The sequence below is a fragment of the Colletotrichum gloeosporioides genome (assembly GCF_011800055.1).
Source record: "Colletotrichum gloeosporioides strain Lc1 chromosome Unknown consensus_13, whole genome shotgun sequence".
NCBI lineage: Eukaryota > Fungi > Ascomycota > Sordariomycetes > Glomerellales > Glomerellaceae > Colletotrichum > Colletotrichum gloeosporioides.
In genome coordinates, this window is record NW_025544658.1 from 722,062 (window position 1) to 744,901 (window position 22,840).

The 22,840-nt window shown below is 59.3% G+C and overlaps 8 protein-coding genes across 8 annotated transcripts; 4 read left to right on the forward strand and 4 right to left on the reverse strand.

Moving 5' to 3' along the window:
- Window positions 1-1,195: 1,195 nt before the first annotated feature.
- GCG54_00002627 (F-actin-capping protein subunit alpha) lies at window positions 1,196-3,973 on the reverse strand (the record flags this gene model as incomplete). Its single annotated transcript, XM_045402716.1, has 6 exons — window positions 1,196-1,541; window positions 1,588-1,725; window positions 1,774-1,916; window positions 1,969-2,076; window positions 2,208-2,347; window positions 2,812-3,973. The coding sequence occupies 6 exons, from the start codon at window positions 3,971-3,973 to the stop codon at window positions 1,196-1,198; spliced, it is 2,037 nt and encodes a 678-aa protein (XP_045269334.1).
- Window positions 3,974-4,375: 402 nt separating this feature from the next.
- On the forward strand, window positions 4,376-6,564 carry GCG54_00002628 (putative glucan 1 3-beta-glucosidase D; the record flags this gene model as incomplete). Its single annotated transcript, XM_045402717.1, has 2 exons — window positions 4,376-4,946; window positions 4,994-6,564. 2 exons carry the CDS (start codon window positions 4,376-4,378, stop codon window positions 6,562-6,564), a joined length of 2,142 nt encoding a protein of 713 aa, XP_045269335.1.
- A 1,861-nt stretch (window positions 6,565-8,425) lies between these two features.
- Window positions 8,426-10,719, forward strand: GCG54_00002629 (Efflux pump atB; the record flags this gene model as incomplete). The annotated part of the gene is made up of 7 exons (XM_045402718.1): window positions 8,426-8,763; window positions 8,819-9,120; window positions 9,171-9,371; window positions 9,434-9,962; window positions 10,227-10,263; window positions 10,383-10,452; window positions 10,556-10,719. 7 exons carry the CDS (start codon window positions 8,426-8,428, stop codon window positions 10,717-10,719), a joined length of 1,641 nt encoding a protein of 546 aa, XP_045269336.1.
- A 2,674-nt stretch (window positions 10,720-13,393) lies between these two features.
- Window positions 13,394-15,710, forward strand: GCG54_00002630 (Transcription activator of gluconeogenesis; the record flags this gene model as incomplete). Its single annotated transcript, XM_045402719.1, has 3 exons — window positions 13,394-13,640; window positions 13,810-15,611; window positions 15,660-15,710. The coding sequence occupies 3 exons, from the start codon at window positions 13,394-13,396 to the stop codon at window positions 15,708-15,710; spliced, it is 2,100 nt and encodes a 699-aa protein (XP_045269337.1).
- Window positions 15,711-16,109: 399 nt separating this feature from the next.
- Window positions 16,110-16,768, reverse strand: GCG54_00002631 (Riboflavin kinase; the record flags this gene model as incomplete). Its single annotated transcript, XM_045402720.1, has 2 exons — window positions 16,110-16,622; window positions 16,652-16,768. The coding sequence occupies 2 exons, from the start codon at window positions 16,766-16,768 to the stop codon at window positions 16,110-16,112; spliced, it is 630 nt and encodes a 209-aa protein (XP_045269338.1).
- A 31-nt stretch (window positions 16,769-16,799) lies between these two features.
- On the reverse strand, window positions 16,800-18,506 carry GCG54_00002632 (Protein fmp-52; the record flags this gene model as incomplete). Its single annotated transcript, XM_045402721.1, has 2 exons — window positions 16,800-16,815; window positions 17,791-18,506. 2 exons carry the CDS (start codon window positions 18,504-18,506, stop codon window positions 16,800-16,802), a joined length of 732 nt encoding a protein of 243 aa, XP_045269339.1.
- Window positions 18,507-20,405: 1,899 nt separating this feature from the next.
- On the forward strand, window positions 20,406-21,078 carry GCG54_00002633 (putative RING finger protein; the record flags this gene model as incomplete). Its single annotated transcript, XM_045402722.1, has 2 exons — window positions 20,406-20,424; window positions 20,486-21,078. 2 exons carry the CDS (start codon window positions 20,406-20,408, stop codon window positions 21,076-21,078), a joined length of 612 nt encoding a protein of 203 aa, XP_045269340.1.
- A 242-nt stretch (window positions 21,079-21,320) lies between these two features.
- Window positions 21,321-21,713, reverse strand: GCG54_00002634 (uncharacterized protein; the record flags this gene model as incomplete). Its single annotated transcript, XM_045402723.1, has 1 exon — window positions 21,321-21,713. The coding sequence occupies one exon, from the start codon at window positions 21,711-21,713 to the stop codon at window positions 21,321-21,323; it is 393 nt and encodes a 130-aa protein (XP_045269341.1).
- Window positions 21,714-22,840: the final 1,127 nt, after the last annotated feature.

Here is a 22,840-nt window from a genome sequence, read left to right on the forward strand (position 1 = left end):
CACCCGTTCCTTACCTTGGTCCTAGGCAGTGCCACGTCTCTTCCCCGCCCATTGAGACTTGACCAGGCTGTCTCCGAGTCAGGGCGAACGTTGCTCAGAAGAGAGCAAGCACTGCGATGTGAGGGCACGCCGTGCCTGTCCTGACCGCCCAAGCTGCTGCGTCCAGTTAGCTCGTTTCGAAACGCGGGCCTCTTGCCGGAATCCTGTCGGTGTCCGCTGCGCGTGGCTGGTTCGACGAGTAGCGATCCTCCTCTCAGTTCCGCTTCCACGTCGCAAACCCTCTGCGAATATCTACAGCGGAAACCGCTCGTCGTCTGCCGGAATTTCAGCCACAGGGTCCGGTCCGTTCCCCAGTATTTCGTGTTCGTATCCTTGCATTGCTACATCACTGGGCTCGACAAGCAACCCGACCGAGTGCAACGCCGCAGCTGGCCGGTCCAGTGTAATGCGTCCCGCGGGGGGGATTGCCAATCATCCAGCCATACCCACAACCCGCTCGTCCTCTAGCCACTGGGTTGGGTTCCTCGAGACTTGTGCCCGTCGGAATGTTCCTTATCTCACCGGTTCCGCGGGGTCCCTGTGGGCGCGTAAATGGCGCTCACGGACTCTTGGCCGACGGTTGACAGTCCGAAATCCCACGGAGCACACGGAATATTCCAAGACCTGGGACGGCAGACCTGATTCAGATAAATCACCCATGCTGCCTGCAGAGCGGCCGTCCCCTTCAGTCCGCACTACATAAGACCGGCTCAGCTGTCTCTGACTTACAGCCCGTACGGCTTTTCTGCCCGCATGTCAATCCCGCTCGCTGACATCTGGGAGTTCGGGATGATGCCGAGGCACTCCGTGCGTCCCCCGGGATCGTGATGTCAATTCCATACAGATGCAAAAGGCGGGGAACGCGCGGGGTAATCACGCTGGCTTCTGATATCGGTTCCCAAGGCATTTTGGCCGTGGCTCGCGGTTTATTTCCTGAACGGGTAAAAATCGCCGGCACACACGCTTTTGCTGCATTCCATCAGATATGCATACGGCTGTTTTAGCCACTCTTTTATTGAGGCGGTCCCGAGTATGTGGGAATACATCACCGAAGCATTGCCGTGACAGACGAAGGGAGTCTCGCTCCAGTTGGACGCCTGTTAAATGCACGGAGGATATCGATCTAACGTCTACTCAACACGGCCCCGTCCCCAGCTCATCGCCTTCCGCTGCCTCCACCAATGTCCTGTCCGAGACGGTACGAGGTGATCTTGTCCCACTCAATCTTCTGTCTGGTCACGGGCAGCTGCCGTCTCAGGCCCTTGAACGCTCCCTCGCTCAGATTCGTGAACCCCCTGTTGAGCTCCTCCTGGTACTTCTTCTCCGAGTTCGAAATCTCCTTGACGATGCCGGCGCCGGTGCCCGAGACGGACGTCTGTGTGGGGCGGCTGGTGAGCAGGCGGACGTTGCCGTCTTCGTAGTAGTGCACGTCGACCTTGACCGAGCCCTCGAGGCTCTCGGAGGAGGGGTCGTAGATGTAGAGGGAGCGCCAGCGGCCGTTCCTGGGCATGTCAGCAAGGCTCGAGGAGCTGTGGAGAGGGTGCGTACCAAAAGTTGTTGGGAGAGTACTTGTTGGAAACGATAATGACGGCGACCTTGGAGTCGTTCTCGGTCGGGTAGACTCCGTACGCGGCGTTGGGGAAGTGCTCCTTGACGTAGGGGCCGAGGCTCTTCAGCGTCGACTTGCTGCATTCCGTTTAGCACCATCCCTCCCATCCACGCAGCGTCACCTACATCAAGTCGGCGTTGGCGCCCTCCAGAACGTAGCTCTGCGCGTTGCTGGCCTTCTGTGTGCTGTGGTCGAAGGTGAAGCTCGTGGAGCTCTCGACGTCAAAGTATTGACCGTTGCCCAGCGAGTTGTGAGAGCTGACGATGACCTGATGTATTCCCTTAGCTTCCGATTGCTCCCTCGACCGCCGCTTGACCGACCTGCTGGCTGCCGCCGGGCAGCTTCACTGTGATGAACTGCTCCTCATTGTACTTCTCGAACGCCGGCTCGAGGCTCGAAACGAGTTCGGGGTCGGACACGGTGAGGGACTTGATGTCTTTGTCGGGTTAGCTGTCGGTCGGGCTGCGAACCGGCGGCGGCGTGTCGTTACCTGCGATGACATCTGCGAGCTTCAATCAGGTCAGCTCGGGGTGTGCACGGTGGAAACAGCTCGACGTACCTCGCCAGGGGGGGCTCCCTCCACGAAGGAGGACACGGTCTCGACTTGGGACATTCTGGGGTGATTTGCCAGAGTGATGTATGCTTGTAATATCGCGTTGGCGGTGATGATGCGGCGGTGGACGTTGAAACATGAGATACCTGATGCGGGGCAATTGGCGGGACACCGACGACGGACGATGACGGGGGCAGCGACGGATTGGCCAGGAAAGGGGCATTAATTGTTAGTGCGCAACCTCCACCTCTGCCAGAATGACGCACAATCAAGTTGTACCTTTCCATCAAGTCGCCAGGACATCAGATACGATTCTTTCTTTGCATTCACTGCTTGCAATTCAAAGGGCGATTGATTTTACAACTTTGGTCTCCTAGTAGCGAACACGACATGGCAACGGTAGATCAGCCTTGGGCTTCAGTTTGGTATCCTTTCGCCTTCCAAAGTCTAGGTCTAAGCCCACACACGTCTTCAGATTGATCATCATGGGTATGTATTAAAAGTTGACGTCCATGCTCCCACCTCAGTAGTCCAACACCCGCTTAATATTATCATAAACCCCTAGGTAGGTCAGCAAACTGTTCACAGGCTCGCAGAAAAGGCCACTTACTCGCAACATCCGGAATGTTGAACTTCTCATACAACAACGGCGTGTGAATGCTCCATCCCGCAACCCTCGCAACTGGCGCCTCCAGTCGCAGGAACGTATCCGGGTCCTCCTGGATGGCTGCAGCAACCTCCGCGCCGACGCCGGCATTGACCATCGCCTCATGCACCACGATACAGTGGCCCGTCTTGCGGACGCTCTCAAAGACGCACTCCTTGTCCCACGGGTACAGCGTCCTGAGGTCGATGAGCTCCACGGAGATGCCCAGCTCCTCTTCGGCCTTTTGGATGGCCGACATGCAAGTGTACAGTGGTTGACCGTAGGACACAATCGTCACGTCCTTGCCCTCCTTCAGAACCTCCGCCTTGGACAGCGGCAGAGTGTACGCCCCTGCGGGCACTTGCTCGACAGCGGCCCGGTAGAGTATCTTGGGCTCCATGAAGATGCACGGGTCGTTGCTACGAATGGCTGACAGCAAGAGACCCTTGGCCTGGAGGGGTGACCTCGGCATGATCACTCGCAGTCCAGGGATGTGCGTGAACAAGCTCTCAGGGGACTGGGAGTGGTAGAGGGCGCCGTGTCCGACGCCGCCGCAAGGCATCCGGACTGTGAGACCGCCCACGCTGCGACCGCACGCGCCGTCTCTGTATCGGAACTTGGCCGCTTCATTGACGAGCTGGTCGAATGCCGGGTATACGTAGTCGGCAAACTGGATTTCTGCTACTGGCCGCATGCCCTCCGCTGCCACACCGATGGCGAAGCCCATGATGCCCTGCTCCGTCAACGGCGTATTGAAGATGCGGTCCGCGCCGTACGTCTCGGCGAGCTTCATTGTGCACCGGAACACGCCGCCAAAGGCAACGTCCTCTCCAAACACCATGACGGAGTCGTCTTCGGCCAGCGCAATCGACAGGGCGTCATTGATGGCCTGGAACAGGTTCATTTTCTTCGTCGTGCCATTGCGCACTTCGGCCGGGAGCTCGGCCGTGCCGAGGGCCGCCTGAGACGAGTGCGCGAGGAGAGAGGTCGTCGCGTAGTCGACGGGAACGTTGAGCTTCGCATTGGGCGGGTGCGTCGAGTAAAGCCGAGAGACGGCAAGGGGAAGCTGGGTGGACGCGGACGGCGCCAGCGCTCGGCGGAGTGGACGTAATGAAATCGACCTCATTGTGTATGATGTTTGTAGCCGGCAGAATCACTGCGAGGCCCAATTCCCATGAATGTCTAAAGACGAAGGAACTGAGACCGCCGGCTCGACGAGGGAGGCTGTCCTACTAACCCGCGCCCGGGTGATGTAAGTTCGGCTTGCAGCGGCGTTCGCGGGGTCGCAGCGGCCCTTGGCGGGCGACCGACCCTTGCGGCCACTTTACGCCCTGATAAGAGGCCCGAGCGATTGTTGCCCTGCCAACAGCCGAGCCGCCAGCCCAGCGCCAAAACAGGGCAGCGGACATGAATACGATCTTGGTATCCTTGGCGTCAACACGTATATCCATCTGGAATGGCCGCCGGTCAGTAGCATTCCAGTGCAACGACGACTAGCACTTTTCGCGACGGCATTCCATCTCGAACAATGGCGCCCGGTGAATCCTCGAGACCGTCGTCGCACCGACCACGGGACTCATCGGGCAGGAAACATCAACACAAGAAACGGCGGTCACAGGATCAGAGATCGAGACGGCCAGCGACCGATTCTGGAGAGAGCAGGGGCTCGCAGACGCTTTCGGCGGATGCGCTGGCCCAGTTGAACCAGGAGAACACGAGAAGACCAAAGCGACGGGGATCCGACGCGAGGCCAAGAGACCCGGAAAGAGATGCAGAGAGGGAAAGGCTGCGGAGAGAGAGGAGGGAACGAAGGGCGCGCCGTGCCGCCGCGGAGAACGGAGACGCTCCGAGGGAAAAGGATCCGCCGAGAGAGAGGCCGCGACGAGTCCAGAAGGAAGAGTACAGAGATTTGCCATACGAGAAACCGCGGAAAGACAGGCACAAGAAGAAGCGGGTGGTCAGCGGCGCCATTCTCGAGGAGGGCCGTGGGTCGCGTGGTTTGAGAGGCGGCGGATGGAGCAGCACCGACAGCAACAGCCTCGAGAAGGAGCGTCTCGTGGATGACCCACCCGGGCCGATCAAGAAGAGGAAGAAGCTTTGTAAGTGATCCGGCAGAGGCCTACGATCGACAGCTAACCGCCGCCAGGGATCTGCCTTGGAGTCTGCTTGGTCCTCCTGATTATCATTATCGTCGTGGCAGTGGTCGTCAGCAAGAAAAACTCCAACAACAGCGACTCGAGTTCGGTAAACCTCGACGGCCAGGACAAGAACAGCATTCCGATGAAATGGCGCGGCACCTATCTCGATCCGTGGTCCTGGGGCGACACCACCGATTTCAACGTCACTTTTACCGACGAGATGGTTGGCGATCTGCCGGTCATGGGCCTGTACACCGACTGGGACGACTCGACGCAGGCCAACAGCAAGGTCCCGAAGCTCAACGAGGACTGGGGCTCGTACGGGTCAAGGCCGGCACGCGGAGTCAACGTCGGCGGCTGGCTGAACCTCGAACCCTTCATCACGCCCTCGCTCTTCAACTACGACTCCCGTCTCGGCATCATAGACGAGTACACCCTCTGCACGCACCTGGGCACCAAGAAGTCGGCCGAGGTGCTCGAGGACCACTACAAGACCTTCGTGACGGAGAACACGTTCAAGGAGATTGCAGATGCGGGACTCGATCACGTACGCATTCCCTTCAACTACTGGGCGATCGAGGTCTACGACGGCGATCCGTACGTCTTCCGTACGTCATGGCGATACCTCCTCCGCGGCATCGAATGGGCGCGCAAGTACGGCCTCCGCGTCAACCTCGACGTCCACGGCCTGCCTGGCAGTCAGAACGGGTGGAACCACTCTGGCCGTCAGGGGGTCATCGGCTGGCTCAACGGCACCGACGGCGCCACCAACGCCCAGCGCAGCTTGGACTTGCACGACCGGCTGTCGAAGTTCTTTGCGCAGGACCGGTACAAGAACATCATTTCCTTCTACGGCCTTGTCAACGAGCCAAAGATGACGGAGCTGAGCGCGACGGATGTCGTCGCGTGGACGGAGCAGGCCTACAAGCTCGTCAAGGGCAACGGGATCAAGGCCATCGTGGTGTTTGGCGACGGCTTCATGGGCCTCGGCAACTGGCAGGGCAAGATGACGGGCTACAGCGACCTGGCGCTCGACGTGCACCAGTACGTGATTTTCAACACGGACCAGATCGTGTACACGCACCAGAAGAAGGTCCAGTACGCCTGCGACGGCTGGACGGAGCAGGCGGAGCAGTCGATGGACACGTCGACGGGCTACGGGCCGACGCTCTTCGCCGAGTGGTCGCAGGCCGACACGGACTGCGCCAAGTACGTGACCAACGTCAACTGGGGCAACCGGTGGACGGGCACGTACGACACGGGCAACTCTTCGACGTCGATCCTGACGCCGCGGTGCCCGACAGAGGACAGCAAGTGCAGCTGCGACAAGGCCAACGGCGACCCCAGCGGGTTCAGCAGCGATTACAAGCAGTTTCTGCAAATGTTCGCCGAGGCGCAGATGCACTCGTTCGAGAAGGGGTGGGGCTGGTGGTACTGGACATGGGACACGGAGAGCTCGCCGCTCTGGAGCTACAAAAAGGGCCTCGCGGCCGGAATCCTGCCTGCCAAGGCCTACGACCGGGACTTTGACTGCTCCGGAACGGTGCCGTCGTGGAGCAGCTTGCCGGAGTACTACTGATTGGCCGTGGGGTTTTGCATGCAATTGGCGTTTGGGGCGAGCAACCTGCATTTGACTGAACGAGGCATATAGAGTGAGCGATGACGACGAACATGTATGAGGGAGACGTAGTCATGTATGATAATAACGCTGGAGACGCACATGATGCCAGTATTAGATAGCTTTAACGACAGAACGCTGAGGTTCAGCCGTCCAATTTGTGTCCCTCGAGATTGTGACATTGGTTCGTTGATTGTCTAGCTCCCAACAGAGGGGACTTGTGCAATAGACATGGTTACGCAGTATGGCAAAGCTGATCAGCCTTGATTAGAAATGCGTCCATCTCCAGGGACGTCAACACAAGTCCACGGACGTTGCTGACAGACAGCCCGTCATCGCACGTGGCCCGAAGGATCTCAACCATCCCACGCTACGGCAACCGGCGCCGAAGAGAGCTCGGGGCAGGTGTCAAGAAGCACAGACTGGACGAAAAACAAACGGTCGGGATCGGAAGGCGGGTTGACGGCGCTCGCGCTTCGCCCTCTCCGACGACGCGAAATGACTCTTTCTTTTCGGAGGGGGGCAGCAATCCAGCAATCAGTGGGAATGCAACCCCACTTACCGGCTGCGTGGGCCCGGTCGGATCACGAACTAACGTAGGGAACATGGAAGATGGGAAAAGCCGATTGAAGCTTATCGAATGGCGCGAGAACTGTTGGCCAGGCAGGGCACATCGGATCAGCTCAGGTTGGGTTGCAGCTCAGGGCGTCCAGGGCCAGTGTTTCTGTCAGGTTTCTCCAGCATAGCCGCAAATCCAAACCGATCGCTCGGCGTCTCCCATTTTTAGCCCTGCGACTCTGTTGAAGAAGCCCGCTCTGACGGGCGCCTCCTGGCTGGTGTCTCACCCACTCTTCCCAGATGCCGAGGGTCCCCCGTTCTGCGACTTCGAGAAAGACGCTTGTCAACGTCATGTCAGGTTGAGGCGGGCTATTTCCGTAGGAAACAGAGAAGGGAAAAAACGAAAAAGCCCCGCTTGCTTTCCTATCAACCGCTAACAGAGCACGGATGTCACCCGCCGCCTATCGCTGTTATCAATCACATTCTGGCGCCGCTCCGTCTTGACTAACACACTGCGTTGGGAGCTCGCCTTCGATGGTGTGCTCGCGTGGAAGAATGAACATGCGGCATCCCTACTGGCTGAGCCCCCCTCCCCTCCCCTCGAACTGGATGGACCCCTTCGTCCGTTGGTTCGGATGCTGCACATGGCAAGTCTCCTCGTCTCGCGTCTTTCCCAGATCGCAGGGCCCCATGGCGGCGTCATCCGTCCACCAATGCGTCCACCTTTCCCAGGGTGGAGGTCGCCTCGCCTCAATGACAATGACGAGATCCACCTCCCAATCCGGGGGTTAACGGGTTAAGCTCCTCCAAAAGGCGTAAAGGCGAGCCGCGTTCTGGGCCCCAACAGCGCGCGCCCTAGCTGGGCTGAATAATGGCAGCAAAAATTGCCAAAGAGGTTGCGCCCTAGAGACGTTCGTCCGTCTTTGACTAATGGCCCAAGATCAGGCTTGTTTGCCCCCTCTCGTCGACTTGTTTTCACGGGCTCTGGATCGTTGCAATGGGAGAGGATCCCGTTTCTACCACTTCCAAATAAAAACCACGCCGGGCCTGCGACACATTTCATCGTGGTAGCAGATCCAGCAAAAAAAGAGAGTCCCTGGTCACGATCCACATGCTGGAACTCGGAAGTGGTCCCATAATAAGTCGACCCTTTCCGTACATAAGACCCGACATCCGCAGTCCCAGCTTGTTTGCTATCAAGCTCGTCATTGCCATTCTGTTCAAATCTTAAACAACCTTTGATCAGGACGACCGTCAAACAGCCATGGCGGATGTCGAAAAGGCCGAGAGCGGCCGGTCATCGAGCGCCGATAACGACGACGAAACGATCGCCGCCGAGGACGATGCGACCTTTCAGCGCATCCGAACGGGGGCCAGCGCCGGCGCACGCTCGCTACGCTCCCTGAGCCGAAATAGGAGCAACAACGGCTACGGCGTCGACGACCTGGACAGCAGCGACGACAGCCCTTCGCAAGAACCCGAAAAGGACCCCTTTGAAGTATCTTTTGAAGGCGGCGACAGCGACCCCATGTGTCCGCGCAGCATGAGCAAACTGAGGAAATGGGTGATTGTCTCGATTGTGTCTCTCGCTAGCACATGCGTGTAAGTGGCAGACTGAGAATTTGAAGGGTGGAGGGCGGCTGTTGACAAGACACAGCACTGCTGCTAGTTCCATTTACACGTCAACGTACGCGCAGATGAACGCCGAGTTCGGGACGTCGAAGCTCGTGTCTACAGTTGGTTTGTCCGTGTTTGTACTGGGCATCTCGCTCGGCCCAATGCTTCTGAGCCCTCTCTCCGAGTTCTACGGGCGCCGGCCCATCTACCTGGTTTCCTGGGTGATGTATCTCATCTGGATCATCCCATCCGCCGTCAGCAAGAACATCACAACCATGATCGTCGCCCGGTTTCTCGACGGTCTTACTGGTTCAGCGTTCCTGTCGGTGTCCGGGGGCAGTGGTGAGTGAGGTCGCCATCATCACGTCTCGGGGTATGCTGACTAGTCACAGTTGGCGATCTCTTTGCGCGTCACGAGCTTCAGGCGCCAATGCTCATGTACTCGCTCGCCCCCTTCATTGGCCCGTGTATCGGACCGCTGATTGGTGGCTTCATCAACACGTACCTTCATTGGCGCTGGACCTACTACGTGCTCATCATCATCACGTTTGTTCTGCTGGTGGCCATCGTCGTATTGGTGCCCGAGACATATCGTGAGTGCCTCGTGGAGGGTGCGCCCCTGAGCTGGTGGTGCGGGAGTGCTGACACCGTACAGATCCGATCGTCTTGCGGACCAAGGCGCGCAAGATCCGAAAAGAGACAGGTGACGAGCGCTGGAAGGCCCCCGTCGAGAAGATGACCAAGTCCATCCCCAAGACCATCGGCCTGTCGCTGCTGCGGCCCTTCCAGCTGCTCATCTACGAGCCCATGATGCTCAACCTGTGCGTCTTCTGCGCCATCCTCCTCGGCATCCTGTACCTCTTCTTCGGCGCCTTCCCGCTCGTCTTCACGACCAACCACGGCTTCAACCTCTGGCAGGTCGGTCTCACCTTCCTGGGCCTCCTGGTGGGCATGCTCTTGGCGGCCGCGACCGACCCCTTGTGGCACCGCATCCGCAGCCGGCTCATGGCGGACCTGGAAAAGGAGACGGGCGTCGAGGGAGCCAGCGAGCCCGAATTTCGCCTTCCTCCTGTGATTTGCGGCGCATTCCTCGTCACCATTGGGCTGTTCATCTTCGCGTGGACGACCTTCTCCTGGATACACTGGATTGTGCCAATCATCGGAAGCGCAATCTTTGGCGCGGGGTGAGTCGAGTCTTTCTATTTTTCCCCTTACACGACATATCGCGACCATGGCCCCAAGATGGAAAAAGGCCCGTGGTTCCGCAGCATATAAGCTCATGTCGTGACCTGACATGCCCGTCCTTGCGTCAGGCCGGCTGCCGTCTGCAGGTTCATGTGCTGGCGTAGTCACGCTTTGTCAGGCCCCTCCACGGACCGTGGGGTCGTCTTGCTTTTTCCTTTTTCCAACTGTGTGTGTGCATGTGAGCTGCAGCTGACCGTCTGAAGGGTGCTCCTCGTCTTTACTGGCATTTTTACGTTTCTTGTAAGTGGTCTCTGCTTGTCCCACCGGTTGGGCGGCGGTGCCAGGGGTCTGGAATCATTCTCCAGGCCCCGGGCGTTGCACGACATGAGAGATGAGTATGCTAATGTTGGGCTTCGCAGGTGGACGCCTATCCTCTCTACGCAGCGTCAGCCCTTGCTGCGAATGCGTTTGTGCGATGCATGTTTGCTGGTGAGTTTACCCTCCCGTGGCACCAACAACGTTCTCTCTCCCACTCAGCCGGGTTGTGCCCCGTGTGTCTCGGTCAGTGCTGACCTAGACGATTGCCTGACAGCCGCATTCCCGTTGTTTGGAACGCAGATGTACACGGAGCTCGGATACCAATGGGCGACGTCATTGCTCGGGTTCCTGACGGTAGCGATGCTGCCGTTCCCGTACATCTTTTTCAAGTATGGCAAGCAGATTAGAAAGCGCAGCCGGTTCGCAAAGAACACTTAGCGCCAGAAATTCTCCGTGGACGGACGGACGTTGGCAAGCGGGCCGACGCGATGAAGGGAAATGACGGCCGCCGCCTCAGGATCAGACACGGCCGGCCACACCGCACAGACTCCTCTACCCACGGGTGCGGAGGAGCAGCGGCAGTGGTGCGTGGTTCCTGTTGTCGGATGCAGCCCTTGGTTGCAGCTGTTCCTGGTCCAGGCAGGCTTGCTGCGACGACACTTGGCACGACTGGACGGCTAGTGCGCGCAGCAGATGCGGCTGTTGATCGTGGCGATCATCATTCGTGACGGCAGCAGCCGTCTGCAGGTGCCCAAAGGTCCTGGGTTGTCATTGACGGAGGCAGATTCGAGGCAGCCGGACTGAAGACTCGTGGGTGACGCGACAGGAGCAGTTTGTTCGAGTGGCCGCCAATGGTGGGTGGGCGAGAGGAGCGGTTGGATTTGTGCGCACATGCAATAAGATACCCCCCATCCTTTAGTGGTTGCTGGACTGCAGGCAGATAGAAGGCAGACCGACGCTCGGCACGTCGGCTAAGCCAATGTTAATGCGATAGCGGTCGACATGAGACCGTGTTTGGAGTCACACATCGTAAAGGCAGCATGGCATGTTTCGCTGAGGGGCTGAGTTGAAGTTGGAAGGTTCGGCCCTCGGCTTGGTTCTCCGGCAGGCTGACCGACCTCTGACTTGACTTGGGGATGTGGACGTGGACCTGGCCGTGGATCGTATTGGATCTCACATGCAGCGGTTGGATGGCAGCCATGCCAGATGTCCAATAGAGTGGCTTGCATCGACGTCGTTAACGTAATGCTGTGCTACCAGATTGGGGCATATTGACACAGAAACGAGGGTATCCAAGGAGCCAAGGGGCGGCGAGTCGTAACTGTTATTAAGCGTTGGGCGTCGGAGATGAAGAGATTTGAGGACGTTGACATAAGAAATGCTAGATTAGATCGAGAAACACGAACGTGGTCTGGCCAACCCGGTCCACGTCGCGAGGAACACTGAAGTCTGTTCCAAGGCTCGGACTGCAGCCAGGTCCAAGTGGCCTGCCATCTGCATCGAGGTGCACAGGTCTGAGGTCGGCGGCAGGCAGCGCGGAGGAGGTGAGGTACGTACACGGTACCGAGTACAGACGATTCTACAGTCCAGGTACGCAGCAGAAGCTGCAATGACATGCCGAGGACCTGGATGACGCGCGCGCTCCTCGGTGGGCGGGCCGTGGGTGAAGACTCTGGCGAAAACTGTAGGCAAAAGTACCGGGAACGGCGTGTGCGGCGTGCTCGCTGCCCATTCCCCCGTCTTCTCCAAGTAGCCGATACAGAGTGGGGCATCGGCTGGCGATATCCACATGATGGGCGGATCGGCCAATCGCCGGGCTGGCATTTTCTCCAAGAGAACCCCGCAGCTCAGCAGCAAATCTTTGACCAACGGCAGCGAGGCTGGGATTCCATACCTCGCTGGGCCGGTGTAAAACTGTTTAGCCACTGCTGCCGGGGTCTGCTACTGCTGCGACGGTACTTTGCCGACCCTTCTCTCTCCCGTCTGCTCTTCTCGGTCAGCTCCAAAACGACCACTCTCGCGTGCTCCTCTTCCACCCGACCGAGGATAAACATCACGGCCCCCCGATCCCGACCTCGACCCCGACGACAGTGCCCCCGAAACCGCTGCAATCCCGCCGGTGACCGTGACCGCAAGCCCTACGAGGTCTCCGTCCCACAGAGACAACACACTCTCACCGTCCGCGTGCCCGTGTGTCGATGCTTGTCTCTTGCAAGCACGAGGGCCACGGCTACCTGCAGACACCCTTCGACGCCTCGACCTCTCAAAACTCCCGTCACATCACCCCGGTCCTGCGCCGCCAGTCTCCCATCCGCCGCTCTTCGACCCTGTCCCCGTCCCCGTCCCCGTGACCTCATGTGGTCCGCGACGCGAACACCGGTCTCCAAACGACTGCGCCAACTATCGAGTCCTAGTCCTGCCGTGACGAGCACGTCGCACAAGAGACGCCTCTTTTCTCTCCACCACCACACCATTGGAGACTCCTGACTGCTGAGAATACGAGCTCATCGAGAGAGACCAACGCCCTACCCCTTCCCTCGCCTCGTCTTCCCTGGCCTGTCCTGCAGCTTGGTTTGCCTGCCTGCAGCTGCTGCCGCTGCGCATCTGGTGAAAAGAGGGAACCAACAGCCTCCCGTCTACATCGCGGGAGCGCACAGCGCCTATTTCGGTCCCTGTCCTCTCCCACTCCACGGCCCGCGGGAGACTGTACCCGGCTCGACTCCCATTTGCGGACTCGAAGGCTCGCCCCTGCGCATATAGGTGTAGGTGAACTGGGAAGACAGCAAGCCACGGCGGTGCTGCACTTTGACCTTGTGTGTGTGCGTGTGCGCGTGTGCTGCACGAGACGGATCCCGGCGTGTGCCACTTCACTTCCGACCGCAGGAGGATTTTCATATTCCCTTCCCTATTCTACGACGCCTGCCACTGCGACACGAAGCACATTACGGCACGTCTGGGAGTGAGCCGTGTGGTTTCGCAAACATAGCATCCAGGGAACAGTCCTGGACCAGGACCTTGCAGCGCCGTGCCCGTCACCGCGGCAGCTTGGCTCGCCGTTGTCGCTGTCCTGTTCTGCCTGAGGAGAGAGGCTTGCATATAAAACCAAGACAACATGCCGGACGGCCTCGAGGAGCCCGGGACTGAGGTCTCGGATGCCATGTCAGATAATGACCACGAGTACGACGACGAGACGCCCGTAAAAGACGACGACGACGAGAAGATGGCCGAGTCCCACGATAGCGGCAACGACAACAACGGCGAGGTAAAGAAGAAGTACGACCCCAAGGACCCTTCACGGCCGAGGAGGAAGAAGGCTCGCCGGGCGTGTTTCGCCTGCCAACGAGCCCATCTGACCTGCGGTAAGCTCCTGCTCGATTCCTCAGGGTTCGGCTCTCGCGACAGTCTTGTGGTGGTCAAGTGAATTCGTGTGATTGTCCCTCCTCCGTGGTAATTGGAGGTCCATGTCATCTTTAGTCTCGTATACGGCCTCTTCTGCGACCAAACCTTGTGCTGATGTGATGGCTATAGGAGATGAACGACCTTGTCAGCGATGCATTAAGCGCGGGCTCGCAGACGCCTGCCAGGACGGTGTTCGCAAAAAGGCAAAGTATCTCCACGATGCGCCGCCGGAGGCTCTCCGGCCGGTCCTCGGGCCCAACTACAACCCCAACGCGGCCCCGACCCGTCCCAACGGCCAGCGGCATCACAGCGGGACTTCGGACACGGCCTCGACCGCCGGCAGCACATACTTTGGCCAGAGCTCCACCGCCTCGTTCCCCGTGTACTCGGGCCAGCAGACGCCCGTCGCCATCCCCGAAGGCCTCCCGTTCCAGGCACAGCCGTCGCCGATATCGCCGTCGTTCCCGCAATCGGGCGGCAACAACGGCCGTTCCATTGGCGGCATGATCTCGCCGCAGGTCACCAACGACCCGTTCAATACGTTATTCGACCCGAGCAACCCGGCCATCTTCAACTTTGACCTGGAAGGGCTCAACTTTGGCAGCCAGTACGGCGCCATGGAGTTTGGCATGCTCGGGCACATGTCGTCCGGCGCGGCGGAGACCCCGCCGCGGGACGGCTCATTATCCGGACCAAGTGGTGAAGCAGTCAACTTTGGATCCACAAACGTCTTTGGCAATGGCAACAACCAGTTTGGCCAAGTCTACGATAGCGGTATGATCAACGATTTCATGGGTGTAGACCAGTCTTCCAACGGCATGTACCAACAAGGCAACTTGCAACATGGGCTCCCACATGCCTACGCCATCGCTGCCGGCCCAACAAGCCTACATAGCCCAAGCACAGACAACACCGCCAGCCCGCAACCTACTAACTTTACGTTTGAAGGATCTCCAAGTGGGAACTTTGGCGCTGTTGGGAACTCCCAGACCATATCCGCCCCCTCGCGCCCCAAGGCCGGCAACAACAACACCAACAACAAGCCCGGCCAGCCCCAGAAGTCAGGCCCCCACTCCCTGCTGGGCAAGCGGCAACGCGACCCCTCGTCCATCTACGACACCGTCAAGGAGCCGTACCCCTACCTGGCCGGCTTCCACGCCCTCATCGAATACCTCCCGAAGCGCTTCTCCGCCAACAGGACGCTGCGCATCGCCAAGGCGCTCGCCAGCATCCGCCCGTCCTTCATCGCGTGCACCAAGACGCTCAGCCGGCAAGACCTCATCTTCATGGAGAAGTGCTTCCAGCGCACCCTGTTCGAGTACGAGGAGTTCATGCACCACTGCTCCGCGCCGACCATCGTCCTCCGCCGCACGGGCGAGATCGCCGCCGTCAACAAGGAGTTCATCGCCCTCACGGGCTGGACCAAGGACGTGCTGCTCGGCAACGACCCGAACCTCAACGTCAACACCGGCGGCACGCCGTCCTCGGCGACCAACAGCGGGCGCAACACGGGCCGCGCCGGCTTCTCGACGCCCAAGGTGCCGTCCGCCGCGCTCGTCGACCAGATCAAGAACGGCGAGGGCGGCGCGCCGCGCAAGCAGCCCGTCTTCATCGCCGAGATCCTCGACGACGACAGCGTCGTCGAGTTCTACGACGACTTCTCCCACCTCGCCTTCGGCGACAGCCGCGGCAGCGTCAACCGCACGTGCCGCGTGCTCAAGTACCGCACAAAGGAGCAGACGGAGGCGGCCGCCTCGTCCGACATGACGCCGCAGCAGGACCCGCGCAAGAGCATCCTCAGCAACCGCGTCACGCGCATCGACGGCGAGCACGGCATCTCCAAGATTGAAAAGGACGGCAAGGTGGACTGCCGGTACTGCTGGATGATTAAACGAGACGTGTTTGATATCCCCATGTTGATCGTGGTGAATGTGAGTACACCGGGTGTCTTTCGTGCGTCGGCTGCTGACTCTGTCCAGTTTCTGCCGTGCTATTACCAGAACAAGGAACCGCATCAACTGGCTGTGTGAGACGGTGTGTGTAAAAAGGGGCGACCAGGGCATATATGAAGGCATGGGAGGCGTTTGGAAACGGGTTGCGAGTTTCATAGCCAATCAAACACACGGCTCTCTTGTGTCTATGATTACAGAGAGGAGAGCCGGACGGCGCATCTGGGGCTTGATGGGTAAACGGTTCATATTCATGGGCTTCTGCCAATTTTGTTTCTTTTTTTCCTCCTTTTCTCCCGCGCAGCTTCACTTCAGCCACCCCCAAGGGGCCGAGAGGGACAGTCACACCTCCCCAAGCAGAGCCCCCTTTTTCGACAAGAACAGATTCCCCAGGTTTTATATTTTCAATTCTAGAATTTCTAAACGCTGAACATCGTGGTTTATCCCGGGTGACATCGTGATCATGAAGCATAAAGTAGTCTAGTTCTTGGGCAGGGGCTCCACCAGCCAGCCCGCGTCCAGCGTGCCGGCCTTGTCGGCGCCGGGGCGCAGCTCGGCAGGGGGCGCCCAGGCGGGCCTGTCGAGCGAGCCCCTCGCAACATCGCAGTCGAGGTTGATGTCCTTGATGAGGGCGTCGAGCGACTTGTAGTCCTTCTCCTCGCGGACGAAGCCGAGGATGAGCAGGCGCATATGGGAGTCGTAAAAGTCGGCGGCGAACTTGTGCAGGACGTGCACCTCGGCGGAGCGGACGGTGTTCTTGTAGAAGGGGTTGTAGCCGATGGACATGACCATGGGGTACAGCTGGAACTCGAGCGTGGGCTGGGCGGGGCCGTGGCCGGCGGCGACGCGGTCCGGGTGCGAGGCGGGGAGGGCGAGGGAGGCCCAGCCGAAGTAGACGCCCGACTTTGTGTCGTCGATCCAGGGCGTCTGCGAGGAGTCGACGGGCAGGTTGGCGGTTGGGATGCCCAGCTTTGGCGGGTCAGACTTGCGCTGCTGCGAGATGGGGGGAGGGTGGGACTCACTTCCTTGGATCCGCGACCGAAGCCCGAGATGACCTTGCCCTCCATCTTGAGCGGGAAGGGGGCCTCGGGACCAGAGTCGGGGCCGACGATGAGGGGACGTGATGTCTCTTCCGCCATGGTGAGTGTGTGCTGTGTGTGTGTGTGCTGATTAATCACGAGTGAGACTGAGAATATGACACCTGTGTGTCTCTCTGTGAATCTTGAAATGCGGGGGCAGACGCTGTGTTTAAGACCCAGACGAGAAGACGCGCGCGCGAAAGTTCAGATGATCGAGCCCGAAAAGCAGTGCGACAGTGGGCAAAACCTCGAGGGTGATCGTGAGAGAGATTGCGAGTGAGTCGCCGCCGATGAGATGTGGTGGGGCAGCGCAGCTGTGATGTGATGGAGGGGTCACGGTTCGGGCAGGTTCGATAAGGCTCCGTTTATCAGTTCAACGATCGGCCACTGGCGGATCGGGTCTGCAGTGGGATGTGGGGCACGAGCGCCGGAAGATCCACGGTTTGTGAGATGAGCGGCAAGCCGTCTGACCCTCTGTTTTTCTTGCATATTGCATGCATATGCTATCGTCCAATGATTCACCGCATGGCACTTCACAGGGACGGGACGTCCAACCGGCTCGGTTCCGAGAACAGCAGACTGGTATTTTTCGTGGTATAATTTTGCTGCAACACTAGCAACCCTTCAAACCAAAGACCAATAAACAAAACGTTGCCTGGGCTTGACCTCTAAAGACAGTGGTGGTATTTCGTACAGGAGCGTTTACAAGGGGATATCAACAAGGAAAGGAAACGAGGAATATTGACAGGAACAGACAAAGTGTAGAAAACCCGGGGCTGGCGGGGCCAACTCCGAGCCGGACAAGCCCACGCACTTACACCAACGACTCCACCTCCTTGGACGGCACGACGTCGTGACACCGCACGAAACACGCTCCGGGGTGCCAACGCACGCCACAGGAAACGATGGACACGCCATTGATCCCGAGAAATCTCGCCGGCGTCGTGTCACGGCGGAAATGAGCCGCGGGACGACAAGACACAGGTGGGACATTCTCCCGACGGACGGCCGGCCGATGGCAGCGACTCATCGCTCTCGTAACGTTCCACCACCCCAGAGACACCGTTTGACTCAAACTCTACGACCGGGGCCAGGCGCCGTGCTTCCACTCTGTCCGGCCGAGGCGGACAATGTCGTGGGCCTCAATCACCCACAGGCCGCTGGGCGCCTTGCCCTGCTCGACGAGGACGGAAGCGTGCACGGCGGCGCGCGCAATGACCTCGGCGTCCTGGCCCAGGCTGTCCTGGGCGGCCCGGCTCACCATGCCCAGCCCCTTGATGACGCTCTGGAAGATGCCCTCGCCGGCGCGGCCCTGCTCGCGCTGGCCGAGGATCATGCCGGGCTTGAGGATGATGCCGTGGTCGAACTCGGCCTCCTTGATGGCATCCTCGACGCCGTTCTTCATCTTGGAGTACGGCGCCTGGCCGGAGATGGCGCCGCGGGTGCCGGCGGAGGAGACGAAGATGAAGGCCTTGACGCCGGCTGCCTTGGCGGCCTTGACGAGCTCAACGTTGAGGTCGTGGTCAATCTTCCACTGCTCGGCGATACCGCCGGCGGCGGCCCGGGTGGTGCTCAGCGCGGAGAAGACGACGGTCGGCAGCGGCTGCAGGGCGGCGAGCTTCGGGGGCCACGCGGAGGTGTCGGCCTCGATGATGGGCTTGAGAGTGAGACCGCCGGCCTTGGGGGGACGGCGGGAAATTGTGTTGACGACGGCAAAGGCCTCCGAGTTGATGAGGTTCGACAGGATGTGGGATCCGACGAGGCCGGTTGAGCCAATGACTGCGGCCGAGTGCGCCATGGTGTGCGTTTCTGTAAAAAGTGAAGCTTGGGAGGTGTTGCTTTGATGGGCGGTGGGCAAGGTTGCGGTGAGCGATATGCGAGAATGATACGACGACCGTTGAAGACCCGGCGGTTTGGTGGCTTGGTAGGACGATTTGGTCTGTGATGCTGCAGCTGTCGGCGCTTCCTTATTGTCTGTGTGTGAATGGACAGAAATGAGAAGTGAGGAAGAGAGGGCAGGACGTCTGTGGGAGAGGTTGATGCTGTCGCGGCCGGGCTTTATGGGACTTGCGTCTTCTACGTTTTCCTGCTTAACGGCCTGACGTCTGTGTGCGCTTGGTGAGACAAGGCCGTGAGGGGGTGCGACGAGGCCAGATCAGGGGATGGCGGAATTAAGAGATGGAGCAGGTTGTATGGATGATTGGTAAAGGCTGTTGCTCTCACTCGAGTGTTTTGGGGTGTGAGGGCAGGGCTGGGCTCGAAGATGACGAAAGGCTGCAACTTCGGAGCAGAGTAGCTCTCGGGTGCTTTCCAACCAGCAGCTGGGACGGAGGAGGAGTAGCGGCAGGGATGAAGGGGTGGACAGGACGACGGGCAGCAGAGTCGGTGCGGTCTAGTTTTTTAAGCTCAGACAGGGAGGTCGGAGCGGGTTTCTATCACGGTCTCACACCTCTGGATGCCCCACACTTCAACGGCGATGCTGATCTTGCCATGCCATGCTTTTGCTTCCTTGACCATCCGTGGATTACACATCAGCTGGAGCTGTTCGCTCTGTGACCTGCGATGTTGATCCACCCTAGGTTCGCGGGTTCCGTCTCTGCAGCGCGGCCGCCTTTGCATGAATGAGCACGTACGCTGCTACGGCTCATGACTAGCACCGCTCGCTTCATTTTGCCTTCTCTCCGCCCTGGATTCTAGAGCTCGAGACCGCAAAGACGAGACAGCGAGGGAATCCGGCACCGCCCACGGAAAACCAGAAGCAAGGAGAACCAATACACACACGCTGATGGGATGAAGAAAAACAAAAGTCGGGGGAAACCTGGCAAGTCCGCAGCAGCTAGCTGATCATGCAAACTCCGCTTAGACGGAGAGCTCGGCGTGCCTGCTGCCTTATCGCCGCGGGATCCATGGCTTCTGGGATTTGTCCCGACTGGACGCGGCGCCTGACCTCATCTTTTATTGCTGCAGGGGAAAAAAAAAAGCTCTCGCTCTGCCGCAAGCCCCAAAGGCAAGGTGCCCTGATGCCATCGCCAAGACCGTGGGGTGTTTCGGTACAAAGTAGCAACGAGATCCATCTCCCCGGTCTCTTTGGAGCACTCATCGGCGATAAAGATGAGGTGACGTGCGGATACTCCGCCGGCCTGGAGCTCCATAGCGGAATCCTGAGCGGAATGTCGACTCGGCCCTCCCGAGAAAATCGTCAATTGCGTCGCCAAGGACTGCGAGCTGCTCACAGAGATCTGCGATAAATGTCTTCACATGATGAAGCCACCTGCAGTCCTGCAACAGACTTTCGGCAGCGGCGGCCGTCGGGTCCAAGGTGAGGTCAACACCTCGAGCACAAGCTGCGGTGAGGTTGGAGGTTGGAAGGTGAGGCGAGGGCGGCGGTGCAGCCACACTTTTCTGCCGTCGACGCGGGGTGCTGATCCCTGTAGCATGCGCTAGAAGCAGAAGCACAGAAGCTCTTTCACCCCTCCATCCCTGACCTTCCCCTCACCAAGCGATCCTCCGCCGACCGAACTTGCGACACCACACGACTGCCTTGACTGCCTAGCCTAGCCACATCATCGCCGTTGCAGCCTCACCCTTGCTCCAAAAGCTGCTCTGATCCGACCGCACGGCACCTTTCGATCTTCACCAGTCTCGTTTACTCTCCTCCAATTCACAGCAACGACCAGCGGACACACATTCGCCCACAATGGCCACCCAGTACGAAGGTAGATGCTCCCCGGCAGCACCAAACTCTACCCTTTACGTCTGATACTGACTTACACGCAGTCGAGCACAACATCAAGCCCGGGCCCTCCACCCAGTCCGGGACCCGCCGCATCGACATGTCCTCCTTCACCTCCTTCCTCGCCAACCTCACGACCGACGCCGCCCCCTCGTCGCCCCAGGAGCACCGCCACACGAACCCTCACGCGACGCCGACGCCCGTCGACGCCGCCGCCCTGTACCACCTCCTCCAGCAACAGTTCCAGACCCTCTTCTCGACGGCCCCCAACGACGACAACGCCCGCTTCCTCTCCTCCCTCGTCGAGGCCCTCGAGTCCGACATCAACAGCCCGCCCTCCGAGATCCCCGGCGTGAGCCAGGAGTATCTCGACTCGCTCGACCGCGTCCCCAAAAAGTCCCTCGGCAAGGACGAGGCCTGCCCCATCTGCGCCGAAAAGTTCCTCGACGACCAGTACCCCCTCATCGTCGAGCTGCCGTGCCACAGCAGCCACCGCTTCGACCTCGAGTGCGTGAGCCCCTGGCTGCGCAGCAAGGGCAGCTGTCCCATGTGCCGGAAGGACCTTACCAAGAAGAAGGAGCAGATCGTTGTGGAGGACGACGAGGAGAATGACGACCCCGATGGGCTGTACGCATAAGAACGAGGAAGCAATAGAATGGGCGGTGACGAAGGTGTTTGGAGTTGGGGTTGCATTGATATCCTCGGAGTCTGTTGAAACGTTCACGGCGGCGGACAAGGCATCACAAGGCCTTCAGATATGCTCAAATCATGATTATGTCGAGACAAACGCCGTCTCTGTCCTAATGCTGTTGATGATGTTGATGTTGTTGTTTACACACGCCCATGCTTCTCTCATGATGCCAACCAAGTCTTCATCCCTCAAGGGGTACCCGCCTTCGGGGCGCTGCCGCCGGCGCTCTTCCCTCCTTTCCTGACCTCCTTGCCCGCGCCCTTTCCACTCGGGTTCTCGCCTTGCGGCTTCGACAGCTTCTGGTTCGCACCGGACGCGTGGAGCTCGTCACTGCCCTCCTTGCGCTCCGTCTCGGGCCGCGTCTTGGACGGGTCAAACGCCTCAGAGTCCTTGGCGGCGTCCTGGTCGCGCCCCGACTTGGTCGCTTCTGTGGTGCCCGTGTTGATGGAGTTGCGGTCTTGGGTGTCCTTGTACGGCAGGCGTGCGGTCGCCGTGCCGGTGAGGGCGCGTGTTGTCGAGGGAGCTCTCAGGGAGCCCGCTGCTGCGCGGAGGTTGACGGATCGGAGAGCTTGGAATGCCATACTGACGGACCGTGTGAGGATTTTGTCGTAGAATTCAAGTTAAGAGAGGTCAATTGAGGTTAGATGTGAGCTCTGATTTGTTTGTTGTGTGTAGGAGTGACGAGCTTCGGCTGCGGTGGGAGCTGCTGCATCGGCGTGCCATCATTCTTCGGCTCGGTGACGTCATCAATACGTCCAGACGAGACGGGCAGTTGCGGCGCACCCCCAGCTTGTCGCCATGCTTATTTGCACATCACTCTGAGCCAATTCAAACCTGACGCCTAATTGCGTGCTGCATTGCGGCCAATTCTTTCGGTGCACCGGCCCGCGATGCAGTTTACCTCCCGGAGCTCTACTTGGGCCAGCTCCCGAGAGCTCCCCCGATGAGTCTCACCCATCTCACAATGCTCTCCGGAATCATGCTGCTGCGGGAAACGCTTTCCGAGTCGTAGAGACCTCCGAAATCATACCCACAGGCTGATTGGACGGCGGTGATACCTCCGCGCTGCATTCGGCCGTCGAGCCTCGCCGCCGCATGGGGCAACTTCGCCCACCGGGTTACATGACAGTCTTGACCCCGTCGGCCGTACAGCACGTCTGAAGAATGATGGACACACTTCCATACGTTGGAAGCGTGCCTTGTCACATTTCTCCACAACAAGGCAAGACAGACCATTCCTCAAAGACGACGAGTCGGCATGCATGCCATGCCATTCCAAGATGCGAATGTCTCTGATCTGAAGCTTCAAATCTCGACATCTTTGATGTTTTGAAACTGCACAGCCCCTACGAAGGCTTCCTTCAGCCCCCGGGAATGCCACTTGACATTCGTAGATGTTTCCTCGCGTTGCCCATCGGTCGCCTCCATGGGTCCAGTGTCTCGGCCGAAGCAGCAACTGAGCTAGCTATCCGCGGTTCGTGACATCTCGGGTGGCGCGGAAAGGCTGCCTCTCCAGATCCGGGGCCAGCCTGCGCCAATCATTTTGCATGCTCTCAGTCACACAAGTAAGCGGCATTTCCTAGAGAAGGCTCATCATGGGAATTTTCGACCTGCCCGTCTCCTTTGAAGCTTTGTTCCATGGTGCGGCACGTCAAGCCACCGTCGTTTGCGCCTCCCGGTAACGATATTTGATATCCTTGGCCAGGCA